The sequence below is a fragment of the Silurus meridionalis genome, chromosome 11 (genome assembly GCF_014805685.1).
Source record: "Silurus meridionalis isolate SWU-2019-XX chromosome 11, ASM1480568v1, whole genome shotgun sequence".
Lineage (NCBI taxonomy): Eukaryota > Metazoa > Chordata > Actinopteri > Siluriformes > Siluridae > Silurus > Silurus meridionalis.
The window spans coordinates 13,173,275-13,199,900 of record NC_060894.1 but is presented as its reverse complement, the minus strand read 5'-3'; the positions used below and the strand labels follow the sequence as shown (position 1 = coordinate 13,199,900).

Sequence of the window (26,626 nt, the reverse complement as noted above, 5' to 3'; positions counted from 1 at the left end):
ACTTTTTGCAATTTCTCTTGGGTCAAACTCTTGGGTGAATTTGCTGGGACGTCTACTCCTGGGACGATTGGTAAATGTCTTGTTTTTTACTTGTAAAAAATTTTCTGCACTGTAAAATGAGAGACATAACATTTTAAAAATGGCCTTATAAACCTTTTCCAGATGGATGAGCAGCAACAATTGCTTCTCAAAAAAGCTGATGTCTTTCGCCCTTTGACCAGCAAAGTACTAAAACTTGTTCTTCAATTGATGTGGTCAAAATATATGATAATGACAAGGGCTTTTACAGAACTTGGCTGCTATTTTACATCTTAAATTTACATATATTTTGGTGTTATTTTCGTTTATATATAATGACACTGTGTAATAGGTCATGTGTTGTTGTTCATATGAGGTTTTCGACCTAAATTTTGTGACCTGCTAGGGACCAGAAGATTTTATTATGTCCTGATATATAAAATCACAGAATACAAAAAGGGTGTACTTTTATTTACACATGACTGTATATGACAATCACCACATACATGAAAAAAAGGTTAAACATTTGGAAGAGAAACAACATTAAAAAAAAAAGACTACTACTAAAAAAATCTAAGGGCTGCTACAGGATCAAAATGAGAATAATTGTCCCTGAACCAAATAATCAATTTAAGATCAATAAATATGAGTATAAATAAATTATGTGTAAACCATTAAACAAAAGGGAACTAGAAAAAGCAAGTGTTCTACTGATAGTCGGTTTGAAGTGTCTACTTGTCTTAAGTAAAATGACCAGCAATCACTATTGTAAGGTGCTGCACTACATTTATCTCTGTTGGTCCAGCCATTTGGGAAGCCTGCAAATGGGACTGAAGTTTAGTCTCTGAAAGCTACCTGTTTTCACTTTGTTTTGTCTTTATGAATTAGTGCTATATTTATGCACTGCATTTTCTCAATCAACTTTCAATCAACTTAATTTGCAATTAACACTGTTAAAATGCAAATCCGCAGTGTGATGCTGACAAACACACACGTGCACAAAGAAGAGGTACAGCACCGATTTTATATATATATATATATATATATATATATATATATATATATATATATATATATATATATATATATATCACATCCTCAAGATGTACGTAACGTGGGCTAATTTCCAGGAGCAAGCTATTCATTCATGTCATCAATCCACTGAAATGGTGTGGGTGTCATTCCCACCCATTGTCCTTGATCATGTGAGCAAGTTCAATGATGAACTTGCCCTCTTTGTACTTCTGACTGCTCTCAAAGGCATGTTCCTAATGAGGAAAAGAGAGAGAGATCATCAAGTCATCTGGCTGCACTATGCCTTTAATAAATAAAGCCATAATAAAATAATGGGTTGCTGATAAGCAACATTAAACTGTACAGATTTAAATTAGCATAACACCTTGAAAAAAGATTGTGTAATCTGTAAAGAGAAGCTTATATTAGACTTGGCCATAAACTGGACAAATTAGACATTTAATATATACTGTAGCTCTGGTGAAGAATAATACTGGTGACAGTGACAAAATCAGACTCTATATTAATATCCCAACAGAGATAGGACACAAATGGGAGGAAAAAAACAAATAGCATGCATTGAATATCATGCAGCATATGCAATAAATGTATTAACATTCTTTTATATGTATATAAATATTTTATTTCTGTTAACTATTTCTATAATGTACAAATGTATGAGGACAGTGTGACAGCAGTGAAGTGTGCAGAAGGAACGACAGACTGTTTAAGGTGGCGGTGGGACTGCATCAAGGATCGGCTTTGAACCCTTTTCTGTTTGCAGTGGTGATGGACAGGTTGACGAACAAGGTCAGACAGGAGTCTGACCTTGTGTTTGCAGATGATATTGTAATTTGTGGTGAGAGTAGGGAGCAGGTGGAGAAGAGCCTGGAGAGCTGGAGGTACGCGCTGGAGAGAAGGGGAATGAAAGTCAGAAGGAGTAAGACAGAGTACATGTGTGTGAATGAGAGGCAGGGCTGTGGAGTATGGAGTGGTTGCAGGGAAAAGGGGGTAAAGGTGGATGAGTTTAGGTACCTGGGGTCAACAGTGAAAGTAATGGAGAGTGTGTTAGAAAAGTGAAGTAAAGAGTGCAGGAAGGGGGGATGGGTTTAGAAAAGTAGCAGGAGTTATTTGTGATAAAAGAGTATCTGCAAGAGTGAAAGGGAAAGTGTATAGGACTGTGGTGAGACCTGCGATGTTGTATGGATTAGAGACAGTGGCATTGACTTAAGGACAGGAGGTGGAGCTGGAGGTAGCAGAGCTGAAGATGTTGAGGTTTTCATTGGAGTGACGAGGATGGCAGGATTAGAAACAAGTTTATTAGATGGACAGTGCATGTAGGACATTTTGGGGACAAAGTAAGAGAGGCCTGATTGAGATGGTTTGGACATCTGCAGAGGAAGAACATGGGGTATATTGATAGGAGAATGCTGAGGATGGAGCCAACAGGAAGGTGGAAAAGAGGAAGACCAATGAGGAGTTTTATGGATGTGGTGGAGACAGATGATCCGCTGTGGTGACCCCTTATGGGAGCAGCCAAAAAAAGAAGAAGAAGAAGAAGATTTCTATAATGCACGGAATGTTTTGGCTCACTGTGTTTACAAAGTGAACTTTTAGCCTGAACAACATAAGCAGCTGAGCAATAAACTTACAATTATCTAAAGCAGCCTGACATAGTCTAATGCTCTCTTGTATCGTAACACTGATTCCTTTGTTAGAGTTAAAAGACGCTAAAAATAATTGGATTTCACCTGTCTTCTGTTCACTCACTCCCTGTATACCTGTGGCCCCTACCACCCAACATACATTACAATTTAACCACCTGTAATACAAACCACAGGCTTATATAAATGCGCTTGTTCTGATGCTTATCCTTTTAATACTATCAGCTTATTCACATGGAGGTACCATATTTAAATCTAAGACGAATAATTAACAGATTAAAATGTGTTTTATTTGACAAAAAATATTTTGATTATGAATTTTTGATATGGTGAAGCTTTTTGTGGAGATGTGTACTATATTCAACATTTATGTGAGCAAGCTGGTGAAAATCTTTAGCAGTTAACTAATTAACTTCTCTTATTGACACACTACAATATTTACTGTAACTATAAATACTAAAAAATCATGTCTGTCAAAAAAATGTAAGATTAAAATTGGATTAAACTTCCAATTTTTATTGGCATACAAGAAAGATGAAACACATTAGAATGTGTTGTTTTCACAAAATAGAAAACCTTATTAAGGGTGAATAGAATGGTCCCTGGTTGTCTAATGGTTAGGATGCAGCGCTCTCACCGCTGCGGCCTGGGTTCGATCCCAGGTCAGGGAACCAACCCCAGCCACTCTTAGTGCCAGTCCCAAGCCCGGATAAATGGGAAAGGTTGCGTTAGGAAGGGCATCCAGCGTAAAAACATGTGCCAAATCAAACATGCGGATGATCCACTGTGGCGACCCCTAACGGGAGAAGCCGAAAGAAAGTTAAGGTGGATAGAATACTCTGCTTTGTGTTGGGCAAAGGAATTCTGCTTTGTGTTGGGCCCCAGGAAAATCAGATTTTCTGTTCTAGGAGAATATCATTAACTATATTGATTATTATTAATTAGTATTAGTATTAGTAATTAGTATTAATTTATATCTACATGTTCACAACACTTTTCCCCTTCCCTCTACTGTGGTGCATCTAAAGTTCCCATTTACTACATTATCATTACAGAAACCCTGCCAGCTCGACCCTGTTGTATTTTATTCCTTACACATTAAATTTTGTGTTCCCTCATTTCTGTCACCATCAGTATGGACTAGATATATATCTTGAACATTTATTTAATATTTTTCATATACATTTTTTTTTTGCTTTCCTGGCAAATCAGAATGCTATAGATTACAATTATGGCTATAATACTACACAATAATGGCAATATGTTGGATAAGGGTAGGTAAACAGGTAAGCTAATTGTTTTTCTGCGCTTTTCTGTGAGTTTCTTGGACAAAACAACACAAATTATTTCTTTCAGTTAAGGTTTCTAAATAAAGATGTTAAACCTTACAAATAAAATATTATTACTCTCAAACATGTTTCATCAAATTTCCAGCATAAGTTGCTTTCTTCAAATGAGTGCTGCATGAATGCAACCGTATTTAGGTAAGTGAAAAGGCAGCTATTATCAAATAAGTATGTGTATCTTAAGGGTTTGCGTCCTGAACAAATTAGTAAAAGTCTCAAGTAGACTTGCTGTGCATAATTGTTCAAAGAGAGCATATTATTAAATACTTACATATTTCCAACCCAGTGTGGTTTTGCAATTTTCACAATAGATGTCAGCCACAGCATGGAGACCTGTCAGCAGCACCCTCTCCTCTGCTGGCCCACAACCAATATTTACCCTTAACGTATGTGAGAGAAAGACAAAAAACATAAAAATATGAAGCAATGATAAAGCTAATAAATCATGTGAATCATTAGTTTACATTCAAAATTGTTCTAATCGCTTTTACTTACAAAATTAAACCAGAGATTGACACTTACACTGAGTTGAACAGATAGGCTCTTCCTTGACTACCTTGAAAAGACTGCAAAATAAAAAATTAAAAATTAAATTGCCTGGGTTAACTGTTTAATTAAAGGAAATACTGTAATTTCCGGACTATAAAGCGCACCCATATATAAGCCACCCATATATAAGCCCATATATAAACACTGAATTTAACAAAGATTTTTATTTTAAACTTAAATAAGCCGCACCTGTCTACATTGAAACTAATAACCTTTATACAGGCTTTAATAAAAGACAGTGTCTGTTACATTGTGTAAGGGGTGAAATATGTTGCGCTTCCTTTAGGAGCATAGCGGTATTTTGGGAATAGCCTGGCGCTGCATTTTTCCGCTATTACTGCATGTGTGAAGGCCGAGGAATATGTCCTTATTATTTTCTGATGCTCATTTCTAAGTTTCTTTGACTAACCCGTAACGCTGTTCCCAAGAAAAATAAAAAAATCACGAGTTTTGGAAACCTGTCTGTGCTTATATTTCTGTTGCAACAGGAGTTAGTGAGTTATCCCTTCACCCAGACTCAACGCTTTACAACGGCTTGTATCTAAACAGTAGCCTACCAAGAAAGTCATTGTTCACTGTCTTCCTCCTTCCTTTCACAACTCTTTCTCTCGGGAGTTTATCTTTTGGCATCGTCGTGCGTTTAAAAAAAACTTTTTTTCTCCCGATGCCGTGCAGCTCAGAACACAGGTGAGGTGTGTTTTTTTGTTTCCATTCGGAGATTTCATAAGTCTAATGTTATGGGGTTCAGTTTTTTTCTTGAAATTTGTGAAACCGGGAAAAACCCAGGAAAAATACATAAATAAGCCGCTTCATTGTTTAAGCCGCGGGGTTAAAAATGTGGGAAAAAAGTAGCGGCTTATAGTCCGAAAAATACGGTAGTAGTAAATGTGCGTCAGCAAATCTTTATTTCTTTTCTCACCTAGGGACATTTTTTTACATTTATTTCCACACCAGAAAAGGGTTTGGCACAAATAACAAGGCAGCCATTTAAAAGTTTCCTCACGACCATGGTTAAATATGGTGGTGGCTTTTTTATGTTGTGAGGATGTTTTTCAGTCAGAGGACCTAAACATTTTGTAAGGATATATGGCATCAGGCGCAAATGTGTATTTTTGTGACTTTTATTTACAAAAAAAAACCCAGAACATTAAACAAAATGTTCTTTAAACATATTTCTAAAACATGCCCATTCTAATAATTTTTTCCCCCCGCTAATCTGGATTCCTGTGACATGAAGCCCTGCTTAGTGTTGGTTTAAAATTGGGCCGTAATTTCCAATTATTGCTGGTGTGGCCCACAAAACTCTGAGCAGCAATCAGCTTTCCATAATGCCTCCCTGTGCTAAAAATGTGTCACACTGACCCACATTCTTTGCACAAGCCGCTCTGATGCATCACAAATGCACACACACACACACACACACACACACACACACACACACACACACACACACACAATGTGCACTGAATTAAAAAATATTTTTAACCCTAAATAAATTAGGGATTTGTTAACAAATAATATCCCCAATATCCCCCAATTGGTTTATATAAACTAATTGGGGTTGCAACATGGAGAGCTATACATTACCTACATGTTGATTTATTCAATTCAATTCATTTTTATTTATATAGCACTTTTAACAATGAACATTGTCTCAAAGCAACTTTACACAGATAATTCAGTGATAAAGAATGAATAAGATTGTTCTTTAAGTGTAAGTTTGTTCCCTTATGAGCGAGCTGGTGGCACCTGTGGCAAAGAAAAAAACTCCCTGAGATGGCATAAGGAAAAGGGGGAACCCACTCTCTTCACTCTTGCAGATACAAATCACTCCTGCCACTCTTCCCCACCCACTCCACCCTGCCTGCACTCTTTTCTTCACGTCTCTAGCACACTCTCTATTACTTTCCACAGTTGACCCCAGGTACCTGAACTCCTCCACCTTCACCCCCTCTTCTACCTGCAACCGCACCACTCCACTGCCCTCCCTCTCATTCACACACACTGTTGCTCACAGATGGTCACCTCTTCTCTCAGCCTGGATTCCACTACTCTTTCCCATAACTTCATGGTGTGACTGATCAACTTTATTCCCCTGTAGTTACTGCAGGTATGCAGGTATGCACACTCCTCCTCCATCTGAATAAAACCTCCACTGCCATCTCTCCTAAACATCACGCTTCTACTGGTATGTCATCTGGTCCTATTGACTTTCCACTCTTCATCCTTACAATTGCTGCTCTCACTTCCTCCTTACTAATCCTATCCACTTCCTGCTTCTCTATCTCCACATCATCCAAACTTCTCTCTCTCTCTCTCTCTCTCTCTCTCTCTCTCTCTCTCTCTCTCTCTCTCTCTCTCTCTCTCTCTCTCTCTCTCTCTCTCTCATTTTCCTCATTCATCAGCTGCTCAAAATACTCCTCCAACTTCTCAACACACTCTCCTCACTAGTCAACACATTTCCATCTCCATCCTTTATTGCTCTAACTTGCAGCACATCCTTCCCAGCTCGAAAAAATTATTTTTCCTTTCTTAGTTTCCAACTTCTCATACAGCTCCTTGTATGCCTTTTCCTTTGCTTTAGCCACATCCCTCTTCACCTGCTGCTGCATCTTCTTGTAGTCCTGCCTACTTTTCTCATTTCTCTGCTGATCTCAATTCTGTTTCAGCAACCTCTTTCTCCTTATGCTAACACTTTATCATTCCACCACCACGTCTCTTTGTCTTCCTATTCGTTTGTCTTCCTATTTGTCTTCCTATTTGCAGATGTCACAACAAGTACCATTCTGGCTGCCTCCTTTATCACTTTTGCAGTAGTTGCCCAATCATCCAGCATCTCTTCACCGCCGAGCCCCTGTATGACCTCTTCCCTGAATCTCACACTACAGTCTTCCTCCTTCAGTTTTCACCATCTTATTCTTTTTTAGTCCTCACTCTCCTCCTCTTCTTCTTCACCTTCAAAGTCATCCTACAGACCACCATCCGATGCTATCTAGCTACACTGTCCCCTGACAAAACATTACAGTCTCCAATTTTCTTCAGGTTGCATCTCTACATAGAACATAGTCAACCTATGTGCAACTTTCTCCCTTCAACGTCACCCTATGGACCTCCTTCTTCATTTCCATCCTTTTAGCAAAATCACCACCATCTACCCTGCCACATTCCTCTCCCTAAGACCATACCTACCCATCACCTCCTCATCACCTCTGTTCCCTTCACCAACATGGTCATTAAAGTCTACCCCTACCAATAGTTCTTTCCTAGGTACACCTTCTACCACTCCATCGAACTTCAGAATTTTTCCTTCTCCTCCAATCCACTTATGGTGCACTGATGACATTTATCAACCCCTCAACTTCCAGCCTCACAATCATCACTCTATCAGCACCTCTTTTAACCTCCACTACACTCTTACTGTACTCTTCCTACAGGATAACACCTACACCATTCCTCTTTCCCTCCACACTATGATAGAACAGTTTAAACCCACCGCCAATGTTTCTTGCCTTACTCCCCTACCACCTGGTCTCCTGAACACACAACATATCTACCTTACTTCTCTCGATTATATATAAAATATATATATATATATATATATATATATATATATATATATATATATATACATATATATATATATATATATATATATATACACACATATATATTGTCGGGAATTGTGCCTGCAGGCCTCAATCAGAAATTCATACCTGATCGGTATCAGGTATGAATTTCTGATTGAGGCCTGCAGGCCTTGGCTACTCAACGCATTTCATTTTCATACATTTTTTGTCCTTAAACATTTTTTTTCAGTTCAGGTCACAATTCATTTGGGCTTCAGTACATTTACTTTAAGCCATATTTTAAACTTTGGAGATGTTGAGAATGATTACCATACTGAGAGATCCAATTGGTTAACTTTCTGCTTTTTTTTTTTTATGTGCAGAGTGCTGCTGGTCACTACTCTTTGAGAATAGCTAAGAATGAAGCCGGCTTTATATAGCAACTATTGTCACAATTAAAAACATTTATACTTGTCAGCTGAGTTTGTTTTGTTTAAAAATAATGGTGGACAAAAAATGTCTCTATGAATGAGGTCTCTGCTTTTTTGTAAACATGTATAGACAGGTTTTTGTTCATTACAATACAAATAAATATCTCATACCACACTTATATGTTAATCTTATGTTCTGTATTTATAGGATAAAACATCATAAGAGGGTTTGTACTGACCTTGGAAATTAGTTCGTCGTGGTTGGCTAAATGAGCCCTGCAGTGGATACAGCTGTATGTGCGATGGCAGTTTGGTAAGTAGGCCTGAAAGGTCTTAGACCGCGTCATGGCAACAGTAGCAGGTGAGGCAGCACGGGAGGACCGCGGGAATTCAGTCCAGGATGGACTGCAATGGAAGCAGGGGAGCACACAGGGGAGCACACAGGTGAGGGCCAGAGTGTAACTCGAAAGAGGCGTGTTCACACCTGTTTTGAAGAAAAGGGACACAAAGGACATGCTAACAATTCTGTATTAACTCGAGTGTGTATATATATATGTGTATGTGTGTGTGTGTGTGTGGGGGGTCTTTGTTCATTGAGTTAGTTTGTTGTTCATTGTAAATCAATCCTCTTTAATTTACAATGAACAACAAGCCAAATAACAGTTATTAGGAGTCTTTCCCAAGAAACACTTGCATAAATATACATATTGATTGTGTGTCTCTGACTTGCTTTCTTTCACCACTGCTCATTCATAAGCACATACACACACAACATATTATGACTCTCAATGTTTTGTATTCAATAACAACCGAAGACACTTGGTGGTATATTGCATGAGGGATTATGCAACGAGAGAGGCAATGGCATACAATAGACTAAGCAAGATTGATGGAAGACAGGTATGCGGTAAAGCAGAGGTAGCAGATACAAGCTAAGAGCTTTAGTTAAGTTTCACTTTAATCATCAGAATATAAAAATGTGACTTCCATTATCGCTATCTTGGTACCAGAAAGACTTATTTGATTATCAAACTGCTAAACCTTTGGTATTTACATACAAAACAGACACTACAGTTGCACACAGTTGATAACAGATAACAGTTGTTGATAATAGAAGTCAAAGTAAAGTGACCAGATATGTTGAGGCTGTCAGGAAGGACACGGCAGACTCAAATAACTGGGTTACGAAGAAAAGCATGCACAAAACATTGAACCTTGAGGTGGATGTCACCTGTCAGAGGGACAGGTGAACCAAAACAATACAGATCTAGTCCTCATCTGTCTAGCCTCAGTGATCCTGTGCCTATGATAGTCTCAGATTCTTGTTGAAAGATTCTCTCATTCTGTTCAGAGACAAAATAGCTTTTTTTCTCTCAGCTGCTTTTTGCTGCTGCTCTGTCCTCTTCTCTCTCAGTGTCCTTGCTCTGGGCTGTGTTAATATCATATTAAAAGCAAGCTGTGTTAATTTCTCAGACTGGCTATTTAATATTATGCATTTTTAAGAAGATGAAATATACTTGGGTAGTCAGTGCAGTGCCAACGTTTAGTCATGGCTGAAAAAACTGATATGACTGCTCTATATTCTACGATACTGGTAGAAACAAAATATGTTGTTTTAAGACCTCAGGATGTTACAATCATCAGAATGACTTTCAAAAATATCTCTCTTTGACTCTGTAAACTGGCTTATCATACAAACAAAACAGTCCTATTAGCAAAGCACTGCTGATGTCATTAATCCAATGAGCCTGAGAACAAAGCACATGGATGAGCACAGAAAACTACATAGGATCGCATCACATAAACATAAACATAAAAAATAATAATAATTATACATAATTATATATGGTCCATATATACAGCATCTCATAATTTAAAACACCATAATTACATTAAAATTTTTTTACATTTACAAGAATATTTGTCTTTATGCTCTATGTTAAGTATGGTTTCACTAATAATAAACATACATTTGCAAAAAGCATCAATAGTTGTCCATGCCCATATCTGTCTCATTTACAACATCTACATTTACAACAGATAAAACATGTCGTAATTAATCGAGTTAACTGATGACAATCATGCGTTTAATCACAATAAAATATTTTAATCGAGTGACAGCCCTAATATATATATTACAATCATAACTTCGAGAGTGGACCCAAAATAATTTGATACAGCAGCTTTATGTTTGCCATTTCGGTCAAGCAGCTGCATGGAATTAGGCTCTTGTGCATAATTATCCATTATCTGTATATTCAGTCATTTTTTGCTCAGTTTATTAATGCAGCTGCACACTCTTGCAAGGATAATCTCATACTCGAAAATAATCACAGTGTAACATGTATAAAAACAGAATGCAATGATTTGCAAATCTTATAAACCACAATATTATTCACAATAGAACATACAAAACATATCAAATGTTTAAATGGAGAAAACTGGGGAAAAAATATGCAAGTTTTCAAATTAATGGCTGCATCTCAAAAAAGTTGGAAGTCGCCATGTTTAAGACTGTGTAGCACCCCTCTTCTTTTACCTATACTCCTAAGGGTGCAACTAATGAGACCTGTTTTGGAGTTTTGGGAGAAGAATTTTTCCCCCATCCTTGCCTGAAACCGGTAAGGACACAGGTTTCTAGCTGCTCAAATGTATTGGGTCTTCTTCTTCATATTCAATTATTGAAAGGTCTGCACCCGGACTCTTCCACTACAAAGCCATGCTGTTGTAATAGATGCAGTAACGGGTTTAGCAGTGTCTTGCTTTTTTTCTCTCAGCTGCTTTTTGCTGCTGCTCTGTCCTCTTCTCTCTCAGTGTCCTTGCTCTGGGCTGTGTTAATATCATATTAAAAGCAAGCTGTGTTAATTTCTCAGACTGGCTATTTAATATTATGCATTTTTAAGAAGATGAAATATACTTGGGTAGTCAGTGCAGTGCCAACGTTTAGTCATGGCTGAAAAAACTGATATGACTGCTCTATATTCTACGATACTGGTAGAAACAAAATATGTTGTTTTAAGACCTCAGGATGTTACAATCATCAGAATGACTTTCAAAAATATCTCTCTTTGACTCTGTAAACTGGCTTATCATACAAACAAAACAGTCCTATTAGCAAAGCACTGCTGATGTCATTAATCCAATGAGCCTGAGAACAAAGCACATGGATGAGCACAGAAAACTACATAGGATCGCATCACATAAACATAAACATAAAAAATAATAATAATTATACATAATTATATATGGTCCATATATACAGCATCTCATAATTTAAAACACCATAATTACATTAAAATTTTTTTACATTTACAAGAATATTTGTCTTTATGCTCTATGTTAAGTATGGTTTCACTAATAATAAACATACATTTGCAAAAAGCATCAATAGTTGTCCATGCCCATATCTGTCTCATTTACAACATCTACATTTACAACAGATAAAACATGTCGTAATTAATCGAGTTAACTGATGACAATCATGCGTTTAATCACAATAAAATATTTTAATCGAGTGACAGCCCTAATATATATATTACAATCATAACTTCGAGTGGACCCAAAATAATTTGATACAGCAGCTTTATGTTTGCCATTTCGGTCAAGCAGCTGCATGGAATTAGGCTCTTGTGCATAATTATCCATTATCTGTATATTCATCATTTTTTGCTCAGTTTATTAATGCAGCTGCACACTTGCAAGGGTAATCTCATACTGAAAATAATCACTGTGTAACATGTATAAAAACAGAATGCAATGATTTGCAAATCTTATAAACCACAATATTATTCACAATAGAACATACAAAACATATCAAATGTTTAAATGGAGAAAACTGGGGAAAAAATATGCAAGTTTTCAAATTAATGGCTGCATCTCAAAAAAGTTGGAAGTCGCCATGTTTAAGACTGTGTAGCACCCCTCTTCTTTTACCTATACTCCTAAGGGTGCAACTAATGAGACCTGTTTTGGAGTTTTGGGAGAAGAATTTTTCCCCCATCCTTGCCTGAAACCGGTAAGGACACAGGTTTCTAGCTGCTCAAATGTATTGGGTCTTCTTCTTCATATTCAATTATTGAAAGGTCTGCACCCGGACTCTTCCACTACAAAGCCATGCTGTTGTAATAGATGCAGTAACGGGTTTAGCAGTGTCTTGCTGAAATATGCAAGAATCCCTGAAAAAGACAGCATCTAGAGCAGACATGGGCAAACTACGGCCCGCGGGCCGTAGTTGGGGTTTATTAATCCGGCCCGCCGAACGTGACCAAATTATATTAAAATAGGAACGGGTAAACATTGTTCAATTTACCTTTCCCCTGTAATGCCCACGTTTCCCCTAAAGATGTCGCACTTCAGCTCAACTGACGTTGTTCGCGTGCAATACTCTCTTCTTCTCTTAATAGAGCTTAATAGATACTCTGATACTCTATAAAAACTGCGACAGTTTCTGACAAACACCTCGGATCTATCCTGAGAATTGCCACAACAAAACTTACTCCAGACATTGATGAACTGGCAAAATAAGGAGTTCAACAACACTGTTCCTAACCCAGCCATTAGGGAGGCACAAGCCAGTGCACTCTTAGTGCCGGTCCCAAGCCCGGGTAAATGGGGAGGGTTGCGTTAGGAAGGGCATCCAGCGTAAAACGTGCCAAATCAAATATGCGGATCACAAATGAGAATTTCATACCGGATCGGTCGAGGCCTGGGTTAACAACGACCGCCACCGGTATCGTTAGCCAACAGGGTACCAGTGGAAATTGGGCTACTGTTGGCCGAAGGAGGAGAAGGAGAGGAGTAAGACATCTACAGAGACGTCAGGGAAAGGAGCAGTACAGGAGAGTGGAGGTTCGGGTTGGTACTTTAAATGTTGGTACTATGACTGGTAAAGGGAGAGAGGTAGATATGCTGTGTGTTCAGGAGACCAAGTGGAAAGGGAGTAAGGCCAGGAACATTGGAGGTGGATTTAAACTGTTTTATCATGGTGTGGATGGAAAGAGAAATGATTCTGAAGGAAGAGTACAGTAAGAGTGTAGTGGAGGTGAAGAGAGTTTCTGATAGGGTGATGATCGTGAAGGTGGAAGTTGAAGGGATGATGATAAATGTCATCAGTGTCTATGCTCCACAAGTTGGCTGTGAGATGGAGGAGAAGGAAAGATTCTGGAGTGAATTAGACGAAGTGGTAGATGGTGTACCTAGGAAAGAACTAATGGTGATTGGGGCAGACTTTAATGGGCATGTAGGTGAAGGGACCAGAGGGGATGAGGAGGTGATGGGTAGGTATGGTTTTAAGGAGAGGAATGTGGAAGGGCAGATGGTGGTAGATTTTGCTAAAAGGATGGAAATAGCAGTGGTGAACACTTATTTTAAGAAGAAGGAGGATCATAGGGTGACGTATAAGAGTGGAGGAAAGTGCACACAGGTGGACTATGTGCTATGGAGGAGATGCAACCTAAAGGAGATTGGAGACTGTAAGGTGTTTCGCAGGGACAGTGTAGCTAGACAGCATCGGATGGTGGTCTGTAGGATGGTTTTGGAGGCGAAGAAGAAGAGGAGGAGAGTGAGGACTGAAAGAAGAATAAGATGGTGGAAACTGAAGGAGGAAGAGTGTAGTGTAAGGTTCAGGAAAGAGGTCAGACAGGGGCTCAGTGGTGTTAAGGAGTGCAGGAAGAGCATAAGGAGAAAGAGGTTGGCAAAACAGAAGTGGGATAGACAGAGTGATGAGAGTGATGAGAGGTTGGACACTAAGGAAGGAGAAAAGGAGTTATACCGATTGGCCAGGCAGAGGGTCCGAGATGGGAAGGATGTACTGCAAGTTAGAGCAGTAAAGGATGGAGAGGGAAATGGGTTGACTAGTGAGGAGAGTGTGTTGAGAAGATGGAGGGAGTATTTTGAGCAGCTGATGAATGAGGAAAATCTGAGAGAGAGAAGGTCGGATGATGTGGAGTTGGTGAAGCAGGAAGTGGATAGGATTAGTAAGGAGGAAGTGAGAGCAGCGATTAAGAGGATGAAGAGTGGAAAGTCGGTTGGACCAGATGACATACCGTAGAAGCGTGAGATGTTTAGGAGAGATGGCAGTGAGTTTTTAACCAGATTGTTTAACAGGATTTTGGAAGGTGAGAAGATGCCTGAGGAATGGAGAAGAAGTGTGCTGGTACCGATCTTTAAGCATAAAGGAGATGTGCAGTCTTGCAGTAACTACAGGGGAATTATGTTGATCAATCACACCATGAAGTTATGGGAAAGAGTAGTGAAAGCCAGGCTGAGAGAAGAGGTGACCATCTGTGAGCAACAGTATGGTTTCATGCCGAGGAAGAGCACCACAGATGCCTTATTTGCTTTGAGAATGTTGATGGAGAAGTATAGAGAAGGACAGAAGGAATTGCATTGTGTATTTGTGGATTTAGAGAAGGCATACGACAGTGTGCCAAGAGAGGAGTTGTGGTATTGTATGAGGAAGTCAGGTGTGTCCGAAGTATGTGAGGGTGGTGCAGGACATGTATGAGGACAGTGTGACGGCAGTGAAGTGTGCAGTAGGAACGACAGACTGGTTCAGGGTGAAGGTTGGACTGCATCAAGGATCGGCCCTGAGCCCTTTCCTGATTGCAGTGGTGATGGACAGATTGACGGACGAGGTCAGACAGGAGTCTCCTGACTATGATGTTTATGGATGATATTGTGATTTGTTGTGAGAGTAGGGAGCAGGTTGAGAAGAGCCTGGAGAGGTGGAGATATGTGCTGGAGAGAAGGGGAATAAAACTCAGTAGGAATAAGACAGAATACATGTGTGTGAATGAGAGGGAGGGCAGTGGAGTTGTGCGGTTGCAGGGAGAAGAGCTGGAGAAGGTGGAGGAATTCAGGTACCTGGGGTCAACAGTGCAAAGTGATCGAGAGTGTGTTAGAGAAGTGAAGAAAAGAGTGCAGGCAGGGTGGAGTGGGTGGAGAAGAGTGACAGGAGTAATTTGTGATAGTATGGTATCTGCAAAAATGAAAGGGAAAGTTTATAGGTCTGTGGTGAGACCTGCGATGTTGTATGGATTAGAGACAGTGGCATTGAGTAAAAGACAGGAGGTGGAGCTGGAGGTAGCAGAGCTGAAGATGTTGAGGTTTTCGTTGGGAGTGACGAGGATGGATAAGATTAGAAATGAGTTTATTAGAGGGACAGCATGTAGGATGTTTTGGTGACAAGGTGAGGGAGGCGAGATTGAGATGGTTTGGACATGTGCAGAGGAGGGACATGAATTATATTGGTAGAAGAATGCTGAGGATGGAGCCACCAGGTAGGAGGAAAAGAGGAAGGCCAAGGAGGAGGTTCATGGATGTGGTGAGGAAGACATGCAGGTAGTTGGTGTAAAAGAGGCAGATGTAGAGGACAGGGTGGTATGGAGACAGATGATCCGCTGTGGCGACCCCTAATGGGAGCAGCCGAAAGAAGAAGAAGAACAACACTGTTCCTACTGAAACTGAACTTGAGTTTTTCTGCTGTGTTTATTGATGCCCTGGCAAAAAAAAAAAGATCAACAAATTGTTGATCTTTTGGCACTTGATGAAATGTTTAATATGTATGTATGTATGTATGTATGTATGTATGTGTGTGTGTGTGTTTATATATATATATATATATATATATATATATATATATATATATATATATATATATATATATATATATATATACACAGTGGAACCCGGTTATCTCACCCTCGGTTACCTCGACAACCCTATTAAGTCGACGTTTTTGAAGTGGAACCGCCAAATTCTCGCTTTTTCTAAGCATTTCGGTTATGTCGATTTTTATGTCGCCGAACCCTATTCTCGAGCACAAGGGGGGAAAAATTTGCCATTTAACATCGGTTATCTCGGTGCAGCCGCAGAAGAACTTGCGGAAGTGGCCGAAAAATCAAGGCGTACAGCTGCTACAGGTGTTGTATTGTATACTGGTGAATCTCTGCTGTTAGTTAGTGCACATATGCCTTTTGTTGTTAAATGTTATGCGATGAACGGGAGGTGAAAGCCGCGCTTGGCGGCGTGGAACGTGTGATGACCATCCAAAATCATAGAATGAACACCGGCAGGATCGGGGGGGAATCCGCGGTGCGTTTTGGGAAGAAAAGCGCAGCCGTTGAGAGAGTGACGGTGGGAAGGCACGTACCGGAATACGCGTGTGCGATAACAACGACCGCCGTGAACCAACATATACCAACAATAACGGACAGTGAGAGTGTGGAAGTTTAAATAGGAGCTGGTGATGATGATAAACGAGCACCATATGTGCGCGATTGAAGCCTGGAACTTCAGATAAAGCGGCCGAGAAAGCACCTGCTATGCTGAAGGGAGCCGAAGGGGGCGTGGCAGGTGGATTCCTGACAGATAAACATGTACTGTATGTATTTTTATAGCATGCCTTCATCAAACAAATCGCGCAACGCTGTTGTGTAAAAACCTCCAAAACACGTGCATGCACATTCTCATTTATTAACGCACATCATGTACATAAAGAAATTTCAAGCACGTTAATATATTGCCGCCATTTTGATTTTCGTTTATCTCGATCATCAGTTACCTCGATGCTTTTTGGCGACCCTCTAGGATATCGACATAACCGGGTTCCACTGTGTATATATATATATATATATATATATATATTTATTTATTATGTGTGTATATGTATGACCCGGCCCCTCTGTCAAATTTTAGAACCCATTGTGGCCTGTGAGTCAAAAAGTTTGCCCATCCCTGATCTAGAGAATGTTGCTCTAGAACAGGGGTGGCCAACCCGCGGCTCGCGAGCCGCATGCAGCTCTTTGGCTGGTTTCATGCACACGGCAGAAACACAACTGTAATGACGCAATAAAAAAGCGCAGCCAGCACACGGTTATCTGGATAAGAGCAACATGTCTGCGGTGTGCGGAGAGCGATTTGCAAAACATGCAATGCTGAAATTTCAAAAGGGGGTGTATCTGCAAAGAGTTTCTCCAAGTCGGGTTTAATTTATCACCTGAAATACAAACATCCCGATTTCCATTCTAAATACGAGAAGAACGCGGCGCAGAAAAGTAGTCAATCCGAGCATGCGCACTCCGTCTGTAGAGGACGTTTGTGAAAAGGCAGGAAAGTTTTCCAGTGATGGTGCCGAGGCAAAAGGTATAACAAAAAATTATGGATTTCAATGCCATTTGAATTGAATTTTCATTTCGGTGCATCCCTAAAATATTATCGTTGGTGTGGCCCTCTGACACAACTCAGGTTTCTCATGTGGCCCCTTGTAAAAATTAATTGCCCACCCCTGCGGTATAATTATCTCACGCACATGCGCATTTGACGAAAATACCCTATTGAACTCAAGCGAAGTGAACACGCACATAAAAAAAACCCCCACAAACAAAGTCTGTGTTTTCTACCCTGGAACACGTGAAATTAAAGCATCGATCTGTTCTGACTGACACACGTGAAAGAATTGCTTCGAGTGGCAACAACGGAATGGCAGATTTGAAGGGGATTGTTCAAGGCAAGGAATGCCAAAAGTCCCACTAAGTAACATGCATAGTAAAAGAAAAACGCTATTGTAAATTATTATATATATTTTTGGTGGATTTGGTTAAACAGAGTTTGTGTGTGTGAGACAGTGCACACAATGTTCATTGTTGAAAATGACTGGCCTTTGGTCTTAGAACTGTAGGAGTCAATTTCTGTCATTATGTTGGTGTGTGACATTTACAATAAATCTGGCTGAACAGAGGTGTGTGTGTGTGTCTGTGTGTGTGTAAGATGAAGGGATGGGTGATGTTCATGTGTGCCCATGTGTATGATGTGGCTCTTTGCGGTAACACAGTCAAAAATGTGGCTCTCGGTCTCTGACTGGTTGGCCACTCCTGCGCTATAGAAATAAACTTGACTTGACTTGACTTGACTTGACTTTTTACTAGCACTTTTTCAGCCTTTTGTTACCCCCACCCAAACATTTTGAGATATGTTATGGCCATCAAATTCAAAATAAACATTTTTCTTTTTAAAAAAAGGCACATTTTTTCAACATTTTATATTGGATGATGAATAAAATATGAACTATTTATTTTAATCTTTGTATTTTGTTATTAATTTACACAACACAATCATTGTCTGATTCAGTTCATGCAGATTGCAGTGTGCTTTAGAAAATGACACCTGTTTCTTTTTTTATTTTGCTGTGCAGAAGTCTTGCAAGCCTAGGCAAGATAGTTAAGCTCACACAACTTAGCTTCCATCCCAAACAACTTAATTTAACAATCAGGAAAGGCTAATATGATTAGTTAGAAGAGTTTTTAAGAATGCGTACAAGTGGTCAAACACCACAATCTTAAAATTTTAACTAAGAATGACTCACCTGCAAAGGTTTTTTAAAATAATTTTAACAATAATAATTTTGATAACTATTGATTGTGACTCTCCAGGGAACATTTCTGTATTTGTTTGGCTCCAATCGGGTGAAAAAACCTAGGACTAGTTCACAAAAGTATGTTTTTAACATAACTGATAATCATTAATGAAGGATTTGATTGACAGCAGTTGTCCTTGAGGCAAAGTTGCTCAGCATGAGGAGATCTATCAAGACTGAGTGTTTGTTTGAAAAATTGGGACAGACCATCAGGGAACCCAGCCATCAGGTTTGCACAAACCAGTGTACTTTGTTAGTGCCAGTCCCCAAGCCCGGATAAATTGTGAGGGTTGCTTTAGAAAGGGCATTCAATATAAAAACGTGAAATATACAGATATCAAATATACAGATCACAAACAATTATTCCATAACGGATTGGTTGTGGCCCGGGTTACCAATGACCACCACAAGTATTGTTCGCCAACAGGGTACTGGTGGAAATTGGGCTACTGTTGGCCAAAGAAGGAGAAGGAGAGAGGGAAGATGTCTACAGAGACAGTAGGGAAAAAAGAAGTGTAGGAAAGGGGAGGTTAGGGTGGATACTTTAAATGTAGGCACTATGAGTATGAGAGAGGTAGCTGATGGAGTGTAGAAAAGTATATATGTTGTGTGTTCAGGAGACCAAGTTGAAAGGGAGTAACGCCAGGAACATTGGAATGGGTTTAAACTGTATAATTAAAATCTGTAAAATCACAATGTGGATGGTAAGAGAAATGGTGTAGGTGTGACACTGAAGGAAGAGACCAATAAGAGTGTAGTGGAGGTGAATGTCAGGTGTGTCAGAGAAGTACGTAAGGGTGGTGCAGGACTTGTGCATGCATGAGGACAGTGTGACAGCAATAAAGTGTGCAGTTAGAACAACAGACTAGTTCAAGTTGGAGGTTGGATTGCATCAAGGATCGGCTCTGAGCCCTATCCAGTTTGCAGGTTGATGGACGAGGACAGACAGGAGTCTCCATGGACTATGATGTTTGCGGATGATATTGTGATTTGTGGTGAGAGTAGGGAGTCAAGTCAAGTCAAGTTTATTTCTATAACGCTTTTCACAACAGACATTGTCTCAAAGCAGCTTTACAGAAATCAACAGTCAAGGTGAATGGTGTGCATTTATCCCTAATAAGCAAGCCAAGTTTCAAGTCTCTAGGTCTTATGGTTTGGTCTACACTATCAGTTTTATGGTGGATTAACAAATAATAATAATAATAATAATAATAATAATAATTATTATTATTATTATTATTATCATAATCCCTAGTAAAACAATCGGTTTCAGAACTACATGCTCGAGCCCATAATAATAAGAATCCCTACATAAATAAAAGCGTTTCCTCTCTATGTGCTTGAACCCCTAATAAAAATCCCTACAAATACAATACGGTTTCAGCTCTACGTGCTTGAACCCCTAATTAAAAGCCTTTAATGTTTGAGTAGTTTGTACTTCCCTGTAAAACGATTTAATTGTGGCCACTATAGGATATAGATGTTTTAATTATATTTTAGAGGGAAGATGAGTTGTGCAAGCTTGTTGATGAATAATAAAACATTAAATTTTAAAGTCAATTTTACAAAAAATTATGCTGACTGATTGCCATCATGGAAAATCTCAGATCCATAACATTTCCTGACACACTTGAAGGTAAATACAGTGTAACCCACTTATCTCGACCTCGGTTAACTCGACAACCCTATCAAATCGACATTTTTGAAGTGGAACCGCCAAATTCTCGCTTTGTCTAAGCATTTTTTAATCGGTTATGTTGATTTTTTTTATGCCGCCGAACCCTAATATCTCGAGCACAAGGGGGGAAAAATTTGCCATTTACCATCAGTTATGTCGATCGGTGCTGTGCAGCCGCAGAAGAACTCGCGAAAGTGGCGAAAAAATCAAGCCTTCCAGATGCTACAGGTTGTATTGTATACTGGTGAATCTCTGCTGTTAGTTAGTGCACATATGCCTTTTGTTGTTAAATGTTATGCGATGAACGGGAGGCGAGAGCACGGCGCATAACGTGGGATGAGCAGCAAAAGCATAGAATAAACACCGGCAGGATCGGGGGGGAATCCATATATGTGCGCGATTGAAGCCGGGAGCTTCAGAGAAAGCGGCCGAGAAAGCACCTGCCACGCCGAAGGGGGCCGAAGGGGGCGTGGCAGGTGGATTCCTGACTGTTAACAAACATGTACTGTATGTATTTTTATAGCATGCCTACATCAAACAAATCGCGGCAACGCTGTTGTGTAAAAAAAACCTCCGAAAACACGTGCATGCACATTCTCATTTATTAACGCACATCATGTACATAAAGAAATTTCAAGCACGTTAATATATTGCCGCCATATTGATTTTCGTTTATCTCGATCATCGGTTATCTCGATGCTTTTTGGCGACCCCCTAGGACATCGACATAACCGGGTTCCACTGTATATTCTAATTTTGCCTTCACGTTATTTCCCTGGCCAACATTCTCCTCACAGTCCTTTTTACCTGTATACACAACATATACCACATACCGTATATAGATATATATATATATATATATATATATATATATATATATATATATATATATATATAGATATATACGGTATGTGGTATATGTTGTGTATATATATATATATACACACACACACACACACACATATATATTTGCACAAATCTTTTCATGCAAAGCTGCAGAAACATGACATACTTTGGTTTGAATAAGTGTTTGCCCCCTTACTGATTTCTTATTGTTTTGCATGTTTGTCACATTTCATATTTCAGATCATTAAACTAATTTAAATATTAGTAAAAGATAACACAAGTGAACACAACATGCAGTTTTTAAATAAAGGTTTTTTTCATTATTGAGGAAAAACACAATCCAAAACTACATGTGTAAAAAAGTGTTTACCCTGTTGTTAAAACTGTGGTTTATCACACCTGAGTTAAATTTCTCTCACCACACCCAGGCCTGATTACTGCCACACCTTTTCACAATCAAGACATCTCTTAAATGGGACCTGCCTGACAAAGTGAAGTAAACCAAAAAATCATCAAAACGTCATGCCGAAATCCAAAGAAATTCAGAAACAAATGAGAAAGAAATTAATCGAGATCTATCAGTCTGGAAAAGGTTATAAAGCCATTTCTAAAGCTATGGGACTCTAGCAAACCACAGTGAGAGCCATTATTCACAAATGGCATAAACATGGAACAGTGGAGAACCCAGGAGTGGCCAGCTGACCAAAATTACCCCAGAGCACAGCCACGACTCAACCAAGACAAAAGACCTCACAACAACATCCAAAGAACTGCAGAAAAAATTAAGAAAAACATTATACCAACAGTAAAATATGGTGGTGGTAGTGGGATGGTTTCGGGCTGTTTTGCTGCTTCAGGACCTGGAAGACTTTCTGTGATAAATGGAACCATGAATTCTGCTGTTTACCAAAAATCCTGAAGGAGAACGTCAGGCCATCTGTTTGTGACCTCAAGCTGAAACGAACTTTTCTGCAGCGGTACAATGATCCAAAACACACCAGCAAGTCCACCTCTGAATGGCTGAAGAAAAACTAAATGAAGACTTTGTAGTGGCCTAGTCAAAGTCCTGACTTGAATCCTATTGAGATGCTGTGGCATGACCTTAAAAGGGCGGTTCATGATCGAAAACCCACTACTGTGGCTGAATTACAACAATTCTGCATAGATGAGTGGACCAAAATCCCTCCACAGCGCTGTAACAGACTCATTGCAAGTTATCGCAAACGCTTGATTGCAGTTGTTGCTGCTAAGGGTGGCCAAACCAGTTATTAGTTTTAGGGGCACTTTTGCACACAGGGCCAATGTAGTTTTGGATTGTGTTTTCCCACAATAATAAAAACCTTCATTTAAAAACTGCATGTTGTGTTCACATGTGTTATCTTTTACTAATATTTAGTTTGATGATCTGAAACATTAAAGTGTGACATACACAAACTTTAAAGTATATACACTCACCGGCCACTTTATTAGGTACACTTGTCCAACTGCTCGTTAACGCAAATTTCTAATCAGCCAATCACATGGCAGCAACTCAATGCATTTAGGCATGTAGACATGGTCAAGACGATCTGCTGCAGTTCAAATCGAGCGTCAGAATGGGAAAGAAAGGTGATTTAAGTGACTTTGAACGTGGCATGGTTGTTGGTGCCAGATGGGCTGGTCTGAGTATTTCAGAAACTGCTGATCTACTGGGATTTTCACACATAACCATCTCTAGGGTTTACAGAGAATGGTCCGAAAAAGAGAAAATATCCAGTGAGCGGCAGTTCTGTGGGCGAAATGCCTTGTTGATGCCAGAGGTCAGAGGAGAGTGGCCAGACTGGTTCGAGCTGATAGAAAGGCAACAGTAACTCAAATAACCACTCGTTACAACCAAGGTATGCAGAAAAGCATCTCTGAAAGCACAACACGTCGAACCTTGAGGCGGATGGGCTACAGCAGCAGAAGACCACACCGGGTGCCACTCCTGACAGCTAAGAACAGGAAACTGAGGCTACAATTCACACAGGCTCACCAAATTGGACAATAAAAGATTGGAAAAAACGTTGCCTAGTCTGATAAGTCTCGATTTCTGCTGCGACATTCGGATGGTAGGGTCAGAATTCGGCGTCAACTTCATGAAAGCATGGATCCATCCTGCCTTGTATCAACGGTTAAGATCTTTTCCAGTACCTTGTTGAATCTATGCCACGAATGATTAAGGCAGTTCTGAAGGCAAAAGTGGGTCCAACCCGGTACTAGTAAGGTGTACCTAATGAAGTGGCCGGTGAGTGTATATAAATCTATTTAATACTGTTCTTAATTCAGATATACACACATGGACAAAATTGTTTGTACCCTTCGGTCAATGAAAGAAAAACTCACAATGGTCACAGAAAAAACTTTAATCTGACAAAAGTAATAAGTAATAAATAAAAATTCTATGAATGTTAACCAATGAAAGTCAGACATTGCTTTTCAACCATGAAATTATTTAAAATAATAAACTCATGAAACAGGACTAGACAAAAATTATGGTACCCCAAGAAAAGACTGAAAATAATGTGACCAAAGGTACATGTTAATTCAAGGTGTGTCCACTAATTAGCATCACGGGTGTCTACAATCTTGTAATCTTGTCAGTGGGCATATATATAGGGCTCCAGGTAGTCACTGTGTTGTCTGGTGACATGGTGTGTACCACACTCAACATGGACCAGATCAAGTGAAGGAAAGCGTTGTCTCAGGAGAAAGAAAATTATAGACAATCATGATATAAAGAAAAGGCTATAAGACCATCTCCAAGCAGCTAGATGTTCCTGTGTTCCATGTTCCCAGTTGCACATATTATTCAGAAATTTAAGATCAATGGGACTGTAGCCAACCTCCCTGGACGTGGCCGCAGGAGGAGAATTGATGACAAATCAAAGAGACGGATAAACCGAATGGTAACAAAAGAGCCCAGAAAGACTTCTAAAGAGATCCAAGGTGATCTCCATACTCAAGGAATATCAGTTTCAGATCGCACCATCCGTTGTTGTTTGAGCCAAAGTGGACTACATGGGAGACGACCAAGGAGGATACCATTGTTAAAAACACATCATAAAAAAGCTAGACTGGAATATGCCAAACTACATGTTGACAAGCCACAAAGCTTCTGGGAGAATGTCCTATGGACAGATGAGACAAAAATTGAACTTTTTGCCAAGGCACATCAGCTCTATGTTCACAGACGGAAAAATAAAGCATATCAAGAAAAGAACACTGTCCCTACTGTGAAACATGGAGGAGGCTCTGTTATGTTCTGGGGCTGCATCTGGCACAGGGTGTCTTGAATCTGTGCAGGGTACAATGAAATCTGAAGACTATCAAGGGATTCTAGAGAGAAATGTGCTGGCCAATGTCAGAAAGCTTGGTCTCAGTCGCAGGTCATGGGTCTTGCAACAGGACAATGACCCAAAAAACACAGCTAAAACACCCAAGAATGGCTAAGAGGAAAACATTGGTCTATTCTAAAATGGACTTCTATGAGCCCTGACCTCAATCCTATTGAGCATCTTTTAAAGGAGCCATGCTGTCTGGAAAAGACACCCTTCAAACCGGAAACAACTGGAGCAGTTTGCTCATGAGGACTGGGCCACAATACCTGCTGAGAGGTGCAGAAGTCTCATTGACAGTTCGTCTGATTGCAGTGATTGCCTCAAAAGGTTGCAACAAAATATTAAGTTAGGGGTATCATAATTTTTGTCCAGGCCTGTTCCATGAGTTCATTTTTTAAATAATTCCGTTAAAGCATGGCTGAAAAGCGATGTCTGACTTTCATTGGTAACATTCATAGAATTTTTTATGTATTATTACTTTTGTCAGATTAAAGTTTTTTTTGTGACCATTGTGAGTTTTTCTTTCATTGATCGAAGGATACCAATAATTTTGTCCACGTTTGTACATATAATTGTAAATATAATTTACTGTACATTTCTATGAATATTTTGTTTGCTTAATTTTATTATAATTGACAGTATTGAGTAAATTCTACAACTTGAACAGAACAAATATCTTTTGACACAATGTTTACAGATTAGTAGAACACAATCTGCTGGAGTTTGTTGCACAAATTGTAAAAACATTTGTAATGCTTTAATTGTAATTTTAAACCTATTTTTTGAGAAAAGAGTATTTTACAAACAGAAACAGGTATTTTCACTGTTGTAAGCAATAGAATATTGTAGAAACGGAAACAACTCTAATATGTTTACAGATCAGATTGGCTTGCACAAATCAGATACACTTATACGCTGCACTTAAATGTATCTTCTTCGTGAATTCACAGGCGAGAAAATATAATACGTGGTATAAGCGCACTTCACCGTGACCGTAATTCTTGGTCTCTACTGCATGTGGAAACGCGTCCAAGTCCAGTCATCTTTTCCCGACTGTTTTTTTTTGTTTGTTTTTTTTTACTTTTACCTTCTACTTTATTAATTGACGCAGGTGCTATTTTAAGCACAGTCTTGAGTAACCGGAACGGACACTGCGTTCATACTGATTCTCGACATACACGTCTACTACTGGCAAAGTTTAATCAAATTAGTAGTTATCCAAAAACAACCGTTTTATTAACGAAACCAAACTTTATGACTTCACAAAAATGATGTACAAAATGCTATTTAAGTATTAAAACGAATTTGACTATTCGTACCTCAGGATGGACAACTGTTTCAGTCGCACCGCCTCTGCCCTCATTAAAGTCCTGATTCAGGCACAAAACGTTGCTATCAGTATATTAAATAAACTTTCATTCTCCTGCATGGCTATAAACAACTGTAAATACATACAGAATGGTGGCGCATTGGCTCAGCAGACCGCCTCCAGTTTGAATGGCATACAAGATAACCAACCAATACAAGAAAGAGGCCTAGCAACAATATCCTGATTGGTCAATCAAGAGCGCAAGCCAGCCAATGCAGGAGGGAAATCAAAGCTTCCATATAGCACCGTCCTCATTCATAATTCATTAAACGTTGGATTTTGGAACAAATTAATGTTTTTGTTTCCGCCCCAACATTGAGTTCAGATAAGACGAATAAACTACATAAACAAACCTCACCACTCAGCATAGCA

At 39.3% G+C, this 26,626-nt stretch overlaps 1 protein-coding gene across 4 annotated transcripts; it reads right to left on the bottom strand.

The window, feature by feature from the left end:
* Nucleotides 1-468: 468 nt before the first annotated feature.
* Nucleotides 469-26,594, bottom strand: ypel2a (yippee-like 2a). 4 transcript variants are annotated; one of them, XM_046861152.1, is made up of 6 exons: nt 26,341-26,594; nt 26,205-26,255; nt 8,828-8,993; nt 4,565-4,608; nt 4,314-4,422; nt 469-1,941 (listed from the first exon to the last, which is right to left on the bottom strand). In XM_046861152.1, the coding sequence occupies exons 2-6, from the start codon at nt 26,246-26,248 to the stop codon at nt 1,693-1,695; spliced, it is 612 nt and encodes a 203-aa protein (XP_046717108.1). In that variant the 5' UTR covers nt 26,249-26,255; nt 26,341-26,594; the 3' UTR covers nt 469-1,692. The 4 variants fall into 4 exon arrangements, with proteins under 4 accessions (XP_046717108.1, XP_046717109.1, XP_046717107.1 ...); XM_046861153.1 differs by lacking the exon at nt 26,341-26,594 and having other exon boundaries at nt 8,828-9,072; nt 26,205-26,339; XM_046861151.1 differs by lacking the exon at nt 26,341-26,594 and having other exon boundaries at nt 26,205-26,334.
* Between the last annotated feature and the right edge of the window lie 32 nt (nt 26,595-26,626).

Excerpts from the sequence above, each read along its gene's own strand:
- ypel2a (XM_046861152.1), bottom strand. The coding sequence starts at position 26,248 with ATGAGGGCAGAGGCGGTGCGACTGAAACAGTTGTCCATCCTGAG. Across the intron at positions 8,994-26,204 it reads AAACAGTTGTCCATCCTGAG|TCCATCCTGGACTGAATTCC; the intron begins GTACGAATAGTC and ends CTTCCATTGCAG. Across the intron at positions 4,609-8,827 it reads ACGACGAACTAATTTCCAAG|TCTTTTCAAGGTAGTCAAGG; the intron begins GTCAGTACAAAC and ends TTTATTTTGCAG.